Source organism: Cibotium barometz, chromosome 40, assembly GCF_041138505.1.
Source record: "Cibotium barometz isolate CiBa-2024 chromosome 40, ASM4113850v1, whole genome shotgun sequence".
Taxonomy (NCBI): domain Eukaryota; kingdom Viridiplantae; phylum Streptophyta; class Polypodiopsida; order Cyatheales; family Cibotiaceae; genus Cibotium; species Cibotium barometz.
In genome coordinates, this window is record NC_141085.1 from 31,693,913 (window position 1) to 31,710,126 (window position 16,214).

At 43.8% G+C, this 16,214-nt stretch overlaps 1 protein-coding gene across 5 annotated transcripts in view; it reads left to right on the forward strand.

Annotated features, from left to right (window-relative positions):
- Positions 1–675: 675 nt before the first annotated feature.
- Positions 676–16,214, forward strand: part of LOC147615416 (uncharacterized) — a 160,133-nt gene continuing 144,594 nt past the window's right edge. For all 5 annotated transcript variants that reach the window (XM_086779523.1, XM_086779526.1, XM_086779528.1 and 2 more), the window contains exons 1-2: positions 676–1,076; positions 15,848–15,992. In XM_086779523.1, the coding sequence (XP_086635649.1) occupies positions 881–1,076; positions 15,848–15,992 (341 nt within the window). In that variant the 5' untranslated portion in view covers positions 676–880. The remainder of the gene's footprint in view (positions 1,077–15,847; positions 15,993–16,214) is intronic.

Consider the following 16,214-nt stretch of genomic DNA (forward strand, 5'->3'; position numbering starts at 1 on the left):
TGTTGTGGCAGGTTAACTTCCAGCTTTAATGGCGGCAAAGTGCTCTCATAAGTCCTGATGGAGCTTATAGGTTCACCCCTATGTACATAGTTGCTTAAGACTAGGTCATACCATTTTTGAGTTTAACGGACCTAATGTGAAAACTAGTCATTTATATATAAGCCAATGCTGACAATAAGTAGAATACAATCATTCCCTTTGCAATAGTTTTTCTTGTGAGCTCCCCTTCTTCACTCGGGATTCTTACATGCTAGATGGATACGTGTTTGAATAGGTGTGATTGTAGGTTTCCCATTTCTATTAGCTTCTTCATTTTTCACCTTTTTTGAGAGAGATCCATTGAAAAGGACCATCTCTTATCTAGGCATTGAGAGAGAGCTCTTCCTTCAAGGAGCATTCAGGTGTGACAATGGAGTGTGGATGCGACGAACAAGCTATAGTATACCTACATTGAGAAGTTACATATGTGGCTCGAAAGTAAGAGTAGCAACACGTGACTTGAACTCCCATCCCTCTCCCTCACTCTACAGAGAGGTGAAAGAGTGTGTTTCTTCTTAGAAAAAAAAAAACGAACTGGCACATCAAAGAAAAATTGAAAAATTAAAATTTACTAGATGTTTTCTTGGAATTGCAAAAACACGCTGCCTTGCAGGCAGCAGGCTACGTCTGCTCAGACTTCTCAAGAAACTCTTTTGGCGGCGCCAAACGGAATAACCCGTTCGTTATTTGCCGCTAGTGTACGTACGCACCTAGCCTGTGCAAAATGGAAACCTGTTTGCGATCATCTCCAGCGTAAGCCGAGGTCGAACGCTACTGAGAATCCTAACTAGAACTGCAAGAGCTCTGGCCTTATAACACACTCTGGAGAGAGAGCAAAGCGATGGATGCAAGCGAGCGTATCGTCAACAACATTGAGAACCCTAGTAATGATGTTACATTGCAGCATCAAGGGGAGTTAACATTTCAGAATCTGCGCTACATCATCACTGTGTTTGCCACTCCCGCAGAAGTGCTGAGCATCGAGGCAGAGCAGAAGAGCGATGGGGCGCGCTGGAGGGGCAGCTTCTCCTCACGCAGTAAGCCTCCCGACTTAAAAAGAAAAGAAAAGTGCACGGGTATTCTGTAAGTGTTTTTTGTTTTTTAAATTTTTTGGGGGCGGGGGGATTGCTTGTATGTGTGTGTGTGTGAGAGAGAGAGAGAGAGAGAGAAGTGTGTGTGTGTGTTAGTGTGTGTGAGAGTGTGTGTGGAGAGCACAGAGGTCCATCGCCTGCTTGTGCTGGTGTTTTCGCCTTTCTCTGCTCCGTTGAGTCTGCTCGCCTCTTCCTGCCAGTCTCTAGGCCGTTGTCAGTCTTTGCTGCAGGCTGTCGCCTTGGTCTTCCGAGAGCTTCTGCCTTTCCTTGCAGACTGTCATCTGGTTCTGCTAGGTGTCCTTTCTCTCGTCTGTCTTTGCTGTGGGCTGTGACGTGGTCCTACAGTGAGCTGCCGCCTTTTCTTGCTGTTTATCGTCTGTTCCTGCTTAGCGTATTCTCCTCTTGTTGTTGTCGCCTTTGCCTGCTCCCTTCCCGTCTGCTTGGTGTCTCTTGCTGACCTTTGCCTCTTCTTGTTCATTGCTCTCATTTGTGTTTCCGTGTGTGTGTGTGTGAGAGAGAGAGAGAGAGAGAGTCGTATTTCAATCATGGCTTCAGGTTTGGATTTTTGTACATATGCTCGAAAAGAAAGACCTGCAGATGCTAAGCGCCGCCTATTAGAGCTTGCATCACAAGATGATGAACTTACTATGGAAGCTCAGTACGTCTTTGACACCCTTAAGGATGACTTTCAGCAGTCACGACAGGAATGGGGCAAACCGGTTCCAGAGGTCACGTACAGACTGAAATTGCCGTTCCTTGTGAATCCTCTCAGGAAGTTGTCTCAAACTGCAGTTATAATTTTCTTTCCAAGAAGAATCCCAGCGGCCAGTGATGTCGCGCAGTGGATTAAGTCCATCCTTGGAGGATGCTTTGTAGAGGGAGTGTATTTTGCTTCCAGAGGCTTTTATGAGGTGCAGTTATTAGATGCTTCGTGCAAGCAGAGGCTTCTTGAATTTTCTCCCCTGTTTTACGGGAAGCAGATGGTGCATGCTATGCCCTGGTCCCCAAACAAGGATTATCAAAGTCTTATACGACATCATTGTCCTGTATGGGTTGAGGTTGTTAACTTCCCGAACTATATGCGTGAAGAGTTGCCTGGCCTAGCTGGTTCTTTGGGACAGGTTATTTGTCCTCCACGTCCCATAGGAACAGGTTCTGTATTCTCTGGGACACTGATACACCTATCCCTCCTTCTATTGCAGTGGAAGTTGAGGGAGTGCAATTGGGAAAAAAGTATTTTGAATTGAAGTGGGGTGTGTTTGCAGGAGCTTGTTTTGCCTGCCACAAGTTTGGGCATCTAGTCTTTGAATGCCCAATGGTCCTGTATCAGTCCCCTCCCAATGCCTTGCCGCCCCAGACACGGGAAAAGAATGAGAATTTGCAAGCTAAGACAACAAATAGAAATGAAGCAAAGAATGCCAAACCAATCAATCAGGTGCAGTCACTTGCTGGAAAAGGAAAAGATAAAGGAAAAGATAAAGGAAAAGAGAAGATGAAGGAATTTGCGGGGATTGATCAGGATGGTTTTCAACAACCTAAGAAGGTGGTTGTATTGAAGCAACGCCCCCTTCAATCTCGTCAATGGGATGCTTCTTCTCCCTTACCAGGACAGGCTTCTACTTCAGCTCCTGTCCTTCAAAATTGGGTGGGGGTTTTGAAGAAGGGCATCCCCATATGTGATTCAGAAGAAGGGGATAATGCTATGTCTTTCATGGGTCATGATGATGGAATGCAGCCCATGCAGGCAGAGGCTTTGCCTCTCTGATGTCTTTTTTTTATATCTGATACTTTGCTGTATATACCTCTTTCATGCCTCAAACACTTAAGTGCTTTACCTACAATGTACAGAGCCTCTGTAATGTCTCAAAGTGGAGGCTTTTATGGAATTATGTACATAAAATGCAGCCAGATATTGTTTGTTTGCAAGAGCATAATCAACACTCTATGGTTGGTCATCATGTTTATTTTGGCGGTTATGATATATATTATGCTGGTACCACTACCTACTCAGGTGTATGCATACTGGTTAGACATGAGTTGGAGCCTCAGGTAGCCTTCAATGACAGCAGTGGCAGATGGATGGTCATACAATGTAATGTCAATGGTGATATTCTTGAGTTTGCATCAGTCTATGCTTCCCAGACCTCTGCCATGAGGGCTTCATTATGGGATTCTTTATGCAGATATCCATGGAGATCCAATGCATTCATCTGTGGAGATTTTAATAATTTCCCTCTGCCAAGAGATAACACCACTTCAAGATCTCATATGCTATCATTGGAAAGGCAGAAATGGGACAGCATGCTTCTTTCTATGTAGGCTGAAGATTTATGGGTGCTTCTCCAAGGGTCAGTGCAGTGCTTGGATATACTTTTCATTATAATGCACTTACTACATACTCGGCAAGGCTTGACAGATGGTATTTGTTTTACCCTCAACAATTTGCAGATTTTAGCCCTTATCTCCTTATAGATTTCTCATTGGGCTTGTCAGATCATGCCCCATTGTGGATGAATTTGCAGCTTGGCATGCCTCTGGATGATTTACCACCCCTCTCCAGTAGATTATTGCATGTTAATCAGGCTTATTTCCGACATCACTATTTCCAGCAAATGATCAGACTTGCAATTCATCCCTTGCCTTTGCATGCCTAGGAGGACATAAATTATGCTTGGGACAGCTTTGTCTCTCGTATGCAGAATGTCATTAGGGAGTATGGCAACTGGTATATGACTGAATGGAGGAATGAGATTAAATGGGCAAAAAGAACAGCACAACAATTGACTGAATTTTCTTAGTTAAGGCCTCTCTCTGATTCAGAAAAGGATTCCCTTTCACATGCTCAGTTTAAATTGACTGTTAATGATCAGAGGAAATTGCACAAATGGCAGATTAGGGCAAGAATGAAGCCCCTCATCATGGATAAAGGCTGCTCATCAAAAGCCTTTTTTCAGGGCTTGCATGCTACTCGAAAGAAAAACTCATGCCTAAGGGTAAGGAAGCTAGATGGCTCTTGGACGCACTCTTTCTCTGATCTCCAAGATGAATGCCAGAATTATTTCCAGAAATTATTCTCCGCTCCTGGTTCCCCATCAAATCAAATGACTGAGGCTAGGACTGAATTTCTCCAATATGTTTCTGGAATATGGATGAAGCTCTTACCTTGGAGAGACCTTTTACTGACGCAGAACTTGATAATGCATTGTTCCACCTCAGCAAATACAAGTCTCCTGGCTGGGATGGCCTTACGGTGGAATTTTATATTTCTTTTTGGGATGATTTGAAAGAAGTCCTCTTGCAAATGATCAATGTTGCCTGGCAAGAAAATCAGCTGCCACACTCTTGGAAGCATGGCATAGTCAAACTTGTGCCCAAAAAACATCTGTGTGACCATATGTCAGATTGGAGGCCTATTACTTTGATGCATGTAGTTTACAAACTCATTACCAAAATGATTGTGCATAGGCTTCACAGGATACTGGATGCGGGACTTCATCCTCATCAGTATGGGTTTGTGCCGCGAAGACAAATCCATGACAATATATCCAATGCCTTGACTGCAATTGAATATGCTAAGTATTGGCATCAAGATGTGCTTATATTGCAGGTGTATATTGCTAAGGCATTTGACACTGTTCAATGGGATTTTATCTCTCAAATTATGACCAAGTTGGGCTTTGGTCCCAAGATGGCAAATGCAGTTTATTGGCTTTATTCTGGCTCTACTTCTCAGTGCATTCTTGGGGGTCATCTGTCTCGATCATGGACATTGGGTCGATCAGTTAGACAGGGCTGTCCTCTTAGTGCTCTCTTATATGCCATTGTGACCCATCCCCTTTTAATGTATCTTGATCATCTTACAAACACAGGACAGATGACTGGTCTTAAAATCCCTGGAGCTGCATCTTTTTTGGCACAAGCATATGCTGATGATTCCTTCTTTATGCCACAGAATTCTTCCCGGGAAGTTCAAATGCTTATGACCACTCTTTCATTGTATGGCTTGGCAGCGGGATTGCATGTCAATTTTGACAAATCTAAATTAATTCCCCTGAAACAATGTGACTGGCATTCTATTCTTTGGCCGGGTCAGGTGGTGCATTCCAAAGATGTAGTCATGCATTTGGGATATCCCATAGGATGGTATATCACCAGGAAGCAGCAGCTAAAATGGATCTTTCAAAAACTTCAACATAAACTGGAATACTGGAAGATTTCTACTTGGCCTCTTCATGTCAGGCTCAGAATAGTACAGTCCATTGTAATGTCCTATGTCCAGTTCTATTTGCCTTTGTTGCATTGGTCCTCCAGGGATATTTCAGCCTTTATGTCTCAAGCTATGGAGATTTTATGGAGGACAAAAACTACTGTGAAAGCATTGAGACTGATGAAGATGGAAATGGTGTGCTCTCCTAAGATGCATGGTGGACTTAATGTCCTCAATATACATACTTTTTTCCGCCAACAACAGCCATGGACTTGTATGCTAGCATCCATGTGTGTCAACATGAGGATTTGTGCTTATGGTCATTGGATTACTTATCATTGGGAGGTTGTCATTGGGAGATTTGTAGGGAAGATACCTGGCTGTCCTTTCTCGACTGCCCTGATACTTGACTGGAAACAAGTACTTTCTAAGGTCAAATGGGCTCCTGATAATTGCTCGGGGACAAACTCAATGAGGAAAGAAAGTATTCATTGGAGTGCCATCTTTGACATTCCACTCCTTTATAGGAACCTGTTCGGGCATACAATCTCATGAAATTGGGAATTAGATACATACATGATGTGGTAGATGATCAGGGCTATGTCTTATCTTTTCCTCAGGCCATTGCTTCCTATGCATTGGGAATGCATCATAGGTCTATATGGAAGAAAATTGCTGATTTATTACATCCTTTTCTACTTGTTCCTCCTGTGGCTGACACAGACAGGCTTATGGATTGGCAATTGCAACCCTCTGCTACATGCACTCATCCTGTTCCTCTTCTCGCCTTAACCTCCATCAAAGCTTACAGGCTTCTTCAGCCTGCTCCATGGATTCAGCAACATGCTAATTCTCTGTGGCATATAAGGAAGCCCCTCTCATGGTGGCGGAAGAATCTCGGGATGTTATGGAAGTGTAAAATGCCATTGAAACAAAGACTTTTTCTTTGGAGATGTATGACAGGCACATTGTCAGTGGGGGTCACACTTGCTAAACGTCGCATTGCACCATCCACATGTTTGAGATGTCAGGCTTCTTCAGAGACTGTTCTTCATTTGCTTTGGCACTGCCCGTGTTCTAGGATCCTCCTCAGGAGAATTTCAGATTATCTTCGGCTCCGTTTCCCGAGTCACAGATTTGGGAAACATTTCTCGCTCTTTGGCAGATTTATGAGGTCTTTGTCTCAATACTCACTATTTCTCTCTTGGGTGAGATATTGGGCTCTTTGGACAATCTGGAGTGAGCATAATTTGGCATACTTGGGTCGGCAAATTCACAAGTCATATGAATCTTTCCGAGCCTCATTGCGGCAATCCTTATATGATGCCTGCCATGAGGGTGATATGGATGCTTCTTGCATAGAGCTTTTCTTTTTATGTTTCTGATCTTTGGGATACTCTCCATTTCGGAGACCTCCCATCATGTAAATTTATGAGCATATAAATATACTGCACTGGATATTACCAAAAAAAAAAGTGTGTGAGAGAGAGAGAGAGAGAGAGAGAGGGTGAGAGTTGGGGAGCGAGGAGGACCTTGCAGAGCGCCGCCTGCTGTCTGCCAACTGACGTCTATCGTCTGCCGTCTGCTCTCTCTGCAGTGTCAGCCGTCGTCTGTTAGCCTCTGCAGCACCAATCGTCTGCTGTTTCGCCTTGCCCCTTTCGCTGCTGCTGTAGCACCAGCAACGCTGTTGGTTGCCCTTCGTTGCCTTTGCAGCGCTAGCCACTTACTGTTGCTCGCTGCTTGCTTGCAACCTGCCGCTTGTCGACTTCTCCAGCTATTCTACTTTTTTAGTGTTGTTTTTCCTCCGCCCAATTGCTTTTTTTTGATCCTCTTCTCTGTACAACCCTGTCTGAGTGTGTGTGTTTGTGAGGGGGAGAGAGAGAGAGAGGGTTTGTGTACAGCGAAGCTCATAATGGAATCCTATGCGTAGAAGCTTCTTGGTGGTTCCTTTGAAGTTCTCCATGTTTATGGTAGATCTAAGAAGATGAAAGCTTCAGGTATCTGGACCTCAGACCTTAGCAATCATTCCTATGACGATTCAGATGTGCAGCATTTTGTAAAGTGTCTGTGCAGCATTTTGCAAACACTTTACAAGAAGGTTTCTCAGAGATTAAGCGTGCATGGGCAAACAATCTGCTACCATCTTTCACAGTCAATATTCCTGGTGAGGCTTTGATCGCTCTAGTTCTAGATTTAGCTGAGAAGGCGGTTGTCTTGTTCTTCCCGGGTCATATGCCAGTTGCACCTGATGTTGGTTCGTGGCTCAAAGCTATGTTACAGGGTAATTATGTGCATGGATGCTACATAGTTGATCGTGGGTTCTATGAGGTCATCTTCACTAAACCATAGTACAAGCAGATGCTTCTTGAAAAATCTCCTCTCTTCTTTGGTGGCTGATTGGTGCATGTGTACCCTTGGTCGCCTACAAAGAACTACCAACGTCTTATTCACCATAAATGTCCAATATGGGTGGAGGTGCCAGACGTCCCGCTTTACTAGTGAACCGGCTTTGCCTTACGTTGCTCAGAACTTGGGGAAGGTAGTTTGTCCACTGAAAGCTTCGGGAAATGCACATTGTTTCTGCGTTCTATTGAACACCGATGTGCCAATGCCACCAAGTGTCACCATCAATGTTGACATGAATGGCATGGTTCCACAACAAGCTCATTTTACCCTTAAATGGAGGAGGTTTGCTGGTTCTTGTTTCTCTTGTGGGAAATTTGGCCATATGCAATCTCAATGTCCTATAGTGTTGTTTCCAGCACCGGCCAATGCTGTATCTCCTTCGGAAAAGCTTGTTTGTTACTCTTGTCAACAATGTTCAACCACCAAAAGTGGTGAAGCCCTCTGAAGTGCAACCTGTCAATGGTCAGGACAAGGGCAAAGCCAAGGTGAACAATGTACCATCAATGTCCAAGGATAAAGATAAGGAAGCTCAGGAATTGAATGCATGGCAAACACCTAAAAAAGTCATTAAACCTGACCTGTAGTCTAAAGGAATTGGACTGAAAATGTTTCTAAAAATGGATCAGACACTTTTGCCTCTTTCTCGGATGTGGTTAGAGAAGTTGCTGGTGTAGGCAAAATGTGGACAGCTGTATTGCATGGGCAATCAATTCACATGTATGATGATATTGATGCTGATACTCCCGCCAATCAGTTTTCTCTAAATGAGATGCAAAATGACGCTCGTGCATAAACGTCCCGCCCTCGTAAAGAGGGATTGGGAGATGTTCGGATGGTCACCTGATTTTCATGCTTGTTTTCATCAACATCTCTGCTGTGGATGTTGGAGTGTCCATGGTCGCAACTTCATCAGCTTTTCTTCTGCCAACATTTGCACACTATGAATTTGTGCAACTCTTTGTGTGGGAAGTGGCCTTTTATTGGCGCTCATGTATTTTTCTCATGTTTTATGAGTTGTGGGCTGATTTATAGGTCATGGGTGTTGGGTTTTATGCTGTGTATGCACCCAGAGGAGTGCTAGTGATCATCAGTAGATTATTGGGGCACTTTTTACTTCAGTTAGTGGAGGTTTTTTCCCCAGTTTAGCTTAGTTTCACTTATATTCAGTTTATAGGTGTTTTGGTCCACCCGGCACATTTTATGGCCGGACATGTGAACACATCTCTTTAGGTCACTATTATGTGGCTATTGTACTTCACATTTTTTATCAAGCTGAATACACTAAAGTCGTGTTCTCTCTGTGTTGCTCTCCACGCCTGTTTGCAGCATCTCCAAACCCTAACCCTAACACCCCTTTTGCCTTCATTTGGTATCAGAGCATTGAAGGCTTGCCCTTGCCCTGCCCGTACACTGCCACATTTTGCCTCCGTACAACCTGTACATCATTACTCTGCCCGTACACTGTGCGCCGTCTGCATTAACCGTACAGCTGTCGACTGTACCTGCTCGCTTGCAGCTACCGTACCTGTCCGCTGCCATCAGCAGGAGTCGTACATTTCGTACAGCCCGTACAGTCAGCGCCGACTGCATCTTGTCCACGCCGACTGCACCTGTCAGCGTCCGTACCTGCTCCGCACATCTGTACCTGCTCCGTACAGTCAGCGCCGACTGTATCTGTCAGCGCACGTCAACCGGCCTCGAACTGTACTAGTCGACTGCTTCTGTACCCGTGGTACCTGCTTGCAGTGTACCTGCAGTGAACCCGTATTGTACCTACCTGCAGTGTACCTTCACAGTACCTGCAAAGTATCTGCTACAGTACAAGTCGACTGTACCTGCACAGTACAGTCAACTGTACTTGCTCTTTTGGTGGAATGTACCTGCAGAAGTACCACAATCTACTCAGTCAATCTGTGGTAAGCATTAAAAATTCTGTTTTTGGGCAATACTATTTTCTCTGTGAAAATCTACAGGCACTACAGGCATACTTTCTAGCAAAGAAGTCTACAGGTTTTTTGCACAGTTTTGCGTGCAGTAAATTTGGGCATTTTTGGGGCATTTTGGCATTGTGTACGCCATTTGCTGCTCTACTCAGTCATTGGTGCATTGAGCTGCACATTTAGAGGATTGAGAGTGGAGGCATATTTGGGTGAACTGTATTCAGTGGAGTACAGTTGTTTTCAGGGTTCTTGCTATTGGGTTTTTTGATACACAGGTACAACATTGTGCGAAGGCATAATGGCAAATCAACAGCAGAGTGATGTATTCACGTATTTGTCTAAGGCAAATTGGACGGCACAAACTACTTGTGGAGTTTTATGTTGAAAAATGTGCTTGTGGCAAAAGGTCTTTGGGATTTTGTTAGTGGTGATGAACCACGTCCAGGTCCATTGGCTCTAGAGACTCCTCCCCAAGGGGGTGCTCGTGGACGAGGACAACAGGTACAGGCTCCAGGACAGCCATTGCCTGTTCAAAGACAAATGCTCAGACATGGGATGCCAGGGATGCACAAGCTTTGTCACTCATTGCATTGTTAGTACAGAGGTCTATTATACCTCATATTCGTTCAGCTGGCTCTTCACAGAATGCATGGGTGACTTTGGAGCAGATGTATGCTGCTCGTAATGAGGCTAGGATCTCATTTTTGAAAAGAGAGCTGGAAAATCAGAAAATGAATGAAGGAGATGATATGTCTAACCACTTAAACAAGCTGCAGGATTTGAGAGAGCAACTCATCAATGTGGATGAGATTATTCCTGAGACGCAGCTTGTGTCCACCATCTTGCACTCTTTGCCAAGATCTTACTTGGCTTTTCATACCTCTTTGAACCTCAGCATGAGGAATGTTGTTGAACCCCTCAAGTATCAGGAACTTGTTGCTCTCTTGCTACAAGAAGAGCAAATGAGGAAGAATATGAATATGAACACAAATGCTGAACAAGCATTTACTACAGGTCAAAAGGGGAAAGGAAAAACTCAGCCAAAGAGTTCAAATCAGAATTCAGGTGATTGTGGTTCTTCACAGGATACCAAGAAAGGTGATGGACAGCCCAAGAAGAAGGGCAAATGTCATTACTGTAAGAAGCCAGGTCACTACATCACTGAATGTAGGAAGAGGATTGCCAAAGAGAAGGCAAAGGAAGCTGGGATGTCTGTTTTAATGATGCTTCTAAAGCTCCTCCAGAGACTGCTTCTTTTGTTGAGGACAGGGATTACTGTTTTTATACATGCAGCTATGATGCCTCTTGGTCTTCACAGGCACTCAGTATGACAGAGCATGCATGTACTTGGTATTTTGACAGTGGTGCCTCAAAGCATATCACATCTCGCAGGGATTTGTTTAGTCATGTTGGCCCTGCCCCTGTTGGCAAAACTGTTCAGTGTGCCAACAATGCTTCATATCTGGTTCGTGGCATTGGGGAGATTCAGCTCACAGCCATTGATGGCTCCATTCTCCGCCTTACAGATGCCTTATATGTACCAGGGATAAAGAAGAATTTGTTGTCCATTTCTTCTTTAGCACATTGTGGTATGCAAGTTCACTTTGATGATGATAAATGCATGGTCAGAGACAAAGCTAATGCCTTGACCTTGATGCTTACTGGTACATTATGTCATGGACTTTATCAGTTGGATGCATTTCAGCCAGTGGATCAGTTTGCTTATAATGCATTCACTCTTACTCCAGCTATGGTTGATGCGGAGTTATGGCATGCTCGCATGGGGCATGTAAATTTTGGTAGTCTTATGCTTATGCAGCGACATAACATGTTTACAGATCTACCTCTCATGGAGAAGCCTCCAGATCACATTTGTGAAGGATGTATTTTGGGAAAAATGCATAGGTTTTCCTTTCCACGTGATTAGGCTCTAAGAGCAACTGCAAAGTTGCAGCTTATACACAGTGATCTTTGTGGTCCCATGCAGACGAAGTCATTAGGTGGTTGCTTCTATTTTGCAACATTTATTGATGACTTCTCTCGTATATGCTTGGTCTATCCTTTGACACAGAAATCACAGGTATATGATGCATTTTTGGCCTTTGTAGCACTTGCTGAGACAGAGTCAGGATGCAAGGTCAAGACTCTCCGTTCTGACCGAGGGGGGGAATATATGTCACACATGCTGAATTCCTTTCTTGGGAGTAGAGGTATAAAACATCAGTATACTACTCCTTACACTCCACAGCAGAATGGGGTTGCAGAAAGGAAGAATCGGTCACTCATGGAGATGGCCAGATGTATGCTAAAGGCAAAGAGGCTACCACATATCTTTTGGGTGGAAGCTGTCATGTGTGCTTGTCATATTTTGAATCGATGTCCCACAAAGGCATTGGTTTCCATTACTCCTTTTGAGGCTTGGCATGGCCGCAAGCCTTCTGTATCGCATTTTCGTATCTTTGGGTGTCTTGCATATGCACACATACCCAAAGAGTTGAGGAGGAAGCTGGATGATAAAGCCACAAAATGTATTTTTGTTGGGTATAGCCGTGAGAGCAAGGGCTACCGGTTATATGACCCACTATCCAGGAAGATATTCACTAGTCGGGATGTGATTTTTGATGAAAAATCAGAAATATCCATGGCTGGTTATGAGGCAAATCAGGCTGAAAATGATGTGTTTGAAGGTCTACTACCTATGGAGTTTCATTCCACAGTTGGTGATCCAACTCATGAGGGTACAGGACAGCCAGCAAATGATGTAGGTGGTGCAGAAATTCAGCAACAAAATGAGCCAGAAGCTGAACCAAATATGGGGCAGCAGGCACCACAGGTCAGACACATACCTAGATGGTATTTGAGGACATTACAGGACAGCCATTTAGAGGGTCCTCTTGCTGGTCGTACTCGTAGGGAGACACGGACCAATGAGCATGCACACATCATGGATTTGAATCTGGTTATGGCAGCCAGTTTACAGGATGATGATGAGCCTGATTCATTTGTGGATGCACGAGATAATGTGCATTGGAACAAAGCCATGCAGGATGAGCTTGATTCTATTAAAAGGAATCAAACATGGGATTTGGTTGATCTGCCCAATGGCAAGAAAGCAATTGGTACTAAATGGGTCTATAAGTTGAAAAGACATGCAGATGGATCCATTGACAGGTACAAAGCCCGTCTAGTTGCAAAGGGCTATGCACAGAAGAAGGGCATTGATTATGAGGAGACATTTGCTCCTACATCCCGTATGTCGACACTTAGGTGTGTCATTGCATTGGCTGCACACCGTGGTTGGGTTGTTCATCAGTTGGACATAAAGACTGCATTCCTACATGGGGACCTCGAGGAGGAAGTTTATGTATTTCAGCCCATGGGTTTTGCAGAACATGGTCATGAGGGGAAAGTATGCAGGCTGAAAAAGGCCTTGTATGGTTTGAAACAAGCTCCACGAGCTTGGTATGCAAAAATAGATGCTTTCCTACTCACTCAGGGATTTGTGAACAGTCCATCAGAAGCCACTCTGTATGTAAAGAAAGAAGAGACAGATCTGCTGGTCATCAGTCTTTATGTGGATGATCTCTTGCTCATGGGATCAAATGATGACAAAATTGCAGCTTTTAAAGAGATACTGCAACAGACATTTGACATGTCTGACTTGGGGCTTGTACACTACTATTTGGGCATACAGTTTGTGCAGGATAACAGAGGCATTGGGTTGTTGCAATCACGGTATGTTGTTAAACTTCTGCAGAAGTTTAAATTTCAGGATTGCAAGCCTATTAGTACTCCTATGGAGCCTGGGATGAAACTGTCACTACAAGATGACAGTATTTCCTTTGATGCCACTATATATGCTCAGGCTGTTGGGTGCCTTATTTACTTGTGTAATACAAGGCCAGATATTCAGTATGCAGTCTCTCAGTTGAGCAGATTCATGCACAGCCCGCGGTTGTCACATTGGCAAGCTGTGAAGCGTGTATTCCGTTATTTGCAGGGTACCTTGTCTCTTGGATTGCTTTATCCTGAGGGGGGTGACATGCAGTTATACGCTTACAGTGATTCAGATTGGGCTGGTGATTTTGATACCAGACATTCCACTAGTGGAAATTGTTTCTTTCTTGGCTCTTCATGCATTTCTTGGCTAAGCAAGAAACAGACCACAGTGGCCACTTCGTCTTGTGAGGTAGAGTACAGAGCAGCCTACACTACTACTGTTGAGTGTGTTTGGCTGCGTCGTCTCATGACTGATATGGATATTTCAGTGGAGGAGCCTACACCTATCTATACTGATAGTCAGAGTGCCATTGCTGTGGCCAGGAATCCTGTGTTTCATGCTCGCACGAAACACATTGAGATTCACTATCATTTTGTTCGGGAGAGACTCCAGGCAGGAGATATCAGTCTGATCTACTGTCCTACAGATCAAAATGTGGCAGACATCTTCACCAAGGCATTACCACGTCCGAAATTCGAAGCATTCCGCAGTGCTTTGAATTTGTTTCCTTTTGGTGGATGATGTACAGTGATCACATATCACTCCAGGGGGGTTTGTTGGGTTTTATGCTGTGTATGCACCTAGAGGAGTGCTAGTGATCATCAGTAGATTACTGGGGCACTTTTTACTTCAGTTAGTGGAGGTTTTTTCCCCCAGTTTAGCTTAGTTTCACTTATATTCAGTTTATAGGTGTTTTGGTCCACCCAGCACATTTTATGGCCGGACATGTGAACACATCTCTTTAGGTCACTATTATGTGGCTATTGTACTTCACATTTTTTATCAAGCTGAATACACTAAAGTCGTGTTCTCTCTGTGTTGCTCTCCACGCCTGTTTGCAGCATCTCCAAACCCTAACCCTAACACCCCTTTTGCCTTCAGTGGGATATTTATTCATGTGAGTAGGGCAAGTGCCTATATAAAGACCTCTCTCCCCTTGTAATCGTCCATTCATAGGTGCATTGCTCAACACCTATGTGCTGGCTGGTATTGCCATTGTAAAGCCTCATGGTATAACACAAAGATGTTCATTGTATGATCTCTCTCTCTCTCTCTCTCTCTCTCTCTCTCTCTCTCCCTTTCTCCTATGTTTTAACTTTTGCTTCTACAAAGTGCAACTTTATATCCCTCCCCCCCAACCCCCCCCCCCCCCCCCCCCCACCCCCGTGGGGCCCCTGCCTTCATTGAGGAGGTGTTCCATTGTTGAGGCACAATGCGAGCCATCAACACCTAGCGAATTCACTTTTACTGCTTGTTGTCACCTTCCTTGCTTTGAAAACATTTGTGCCACTTTTGATTGTCTCATAGGCAATAATCGTCCTCAGAAGATGCCACTACAATCTATCTATCTATATTGGAATTGTTGGGCACCATCACATTCATAATTTTCCCTGCCAGCAAAATCCTAACCCAAGTTTTCCTTAGTAGACGTGGCACATGCATAAGATGTCCAGTGATGATGCATGTGATAAGAATTATCGTTGATTTCTAACCCTTCTAAAACGTAACTCTATTGCTCCTTAGTAGACATTTGCATGCAACAACAACTATTGTTCAAGCGACCTGCACTTGCTTTCAAACTGTTATGACATGAGGAGGGATCTCATAGTGCATATCATAGGGTGAGGAAATGCATAATGGAAATTTGAAAGGTTAACTCTGTGCTTAATTCTTCTCCTTTCCACACAAATCTGCACATGTTTGTTGTTATCTAGATGAAAGTTTCTACCCCTTGGCACATGCATGTGATGTCCAGTGACGATGCATGTGACAAGAATTATCGTTAATTTCTAAATCTAACTCTAGTGCTCCTTAGTAGACATGATGCATGCATATGATGTCTAGTGATGATGCATGCGAATGACTATCGTTCAAGAGACTTGCACTTGCTAACAAACTGTTATGACATGAGTAGGGATCTCATAGTACATATGGTAGGGAAAATCTGCACATGTTTGTTGTTATCTAGATGAAACTGTCATGACATAAGTAGGGATCTCATAACACATCGTAGGGTGAGAAATGCATAATGGAAATGTCAACTTTGTACTTAGTTCTGCTCCTTTTCACACAAATCTGCACATGTTAGTTGTTATCTAGATGAAAGTTTTACACCTTGCTGGAGATCAAAACTTTCTGAATGTGTGACTCTCGTGTATTGAAGATATTGAGGACATGACTCAAAGGACGGGAAACTACAAAAAGTTTTCGGTGTTTGTGAAAATGCTTTACTCTGCAATACTGCAGGATTCAGATAGTGTTTTTGTTGACTTGTTAACCTACCACGACCTTGAATCTTTGAAATCCAGGTACGCCATCAAGTGAAAAAGTCAGTATTGAGCTGGTTTGGCTAAATTGTTTTTAAAATGTATTGATAGTATTGGCTTATGGAGGCTGAGGGCTAGGTTGTTTACTTGGATGTGAAGTAGGATAGTCAGTATAAAAGCTTTGTCAACTTTGACTCTCGGTAGCTTCATGGGCTATTTGCAGGAGAAAATGACATCATTACTTGTGATGCAATCTCATGCTTC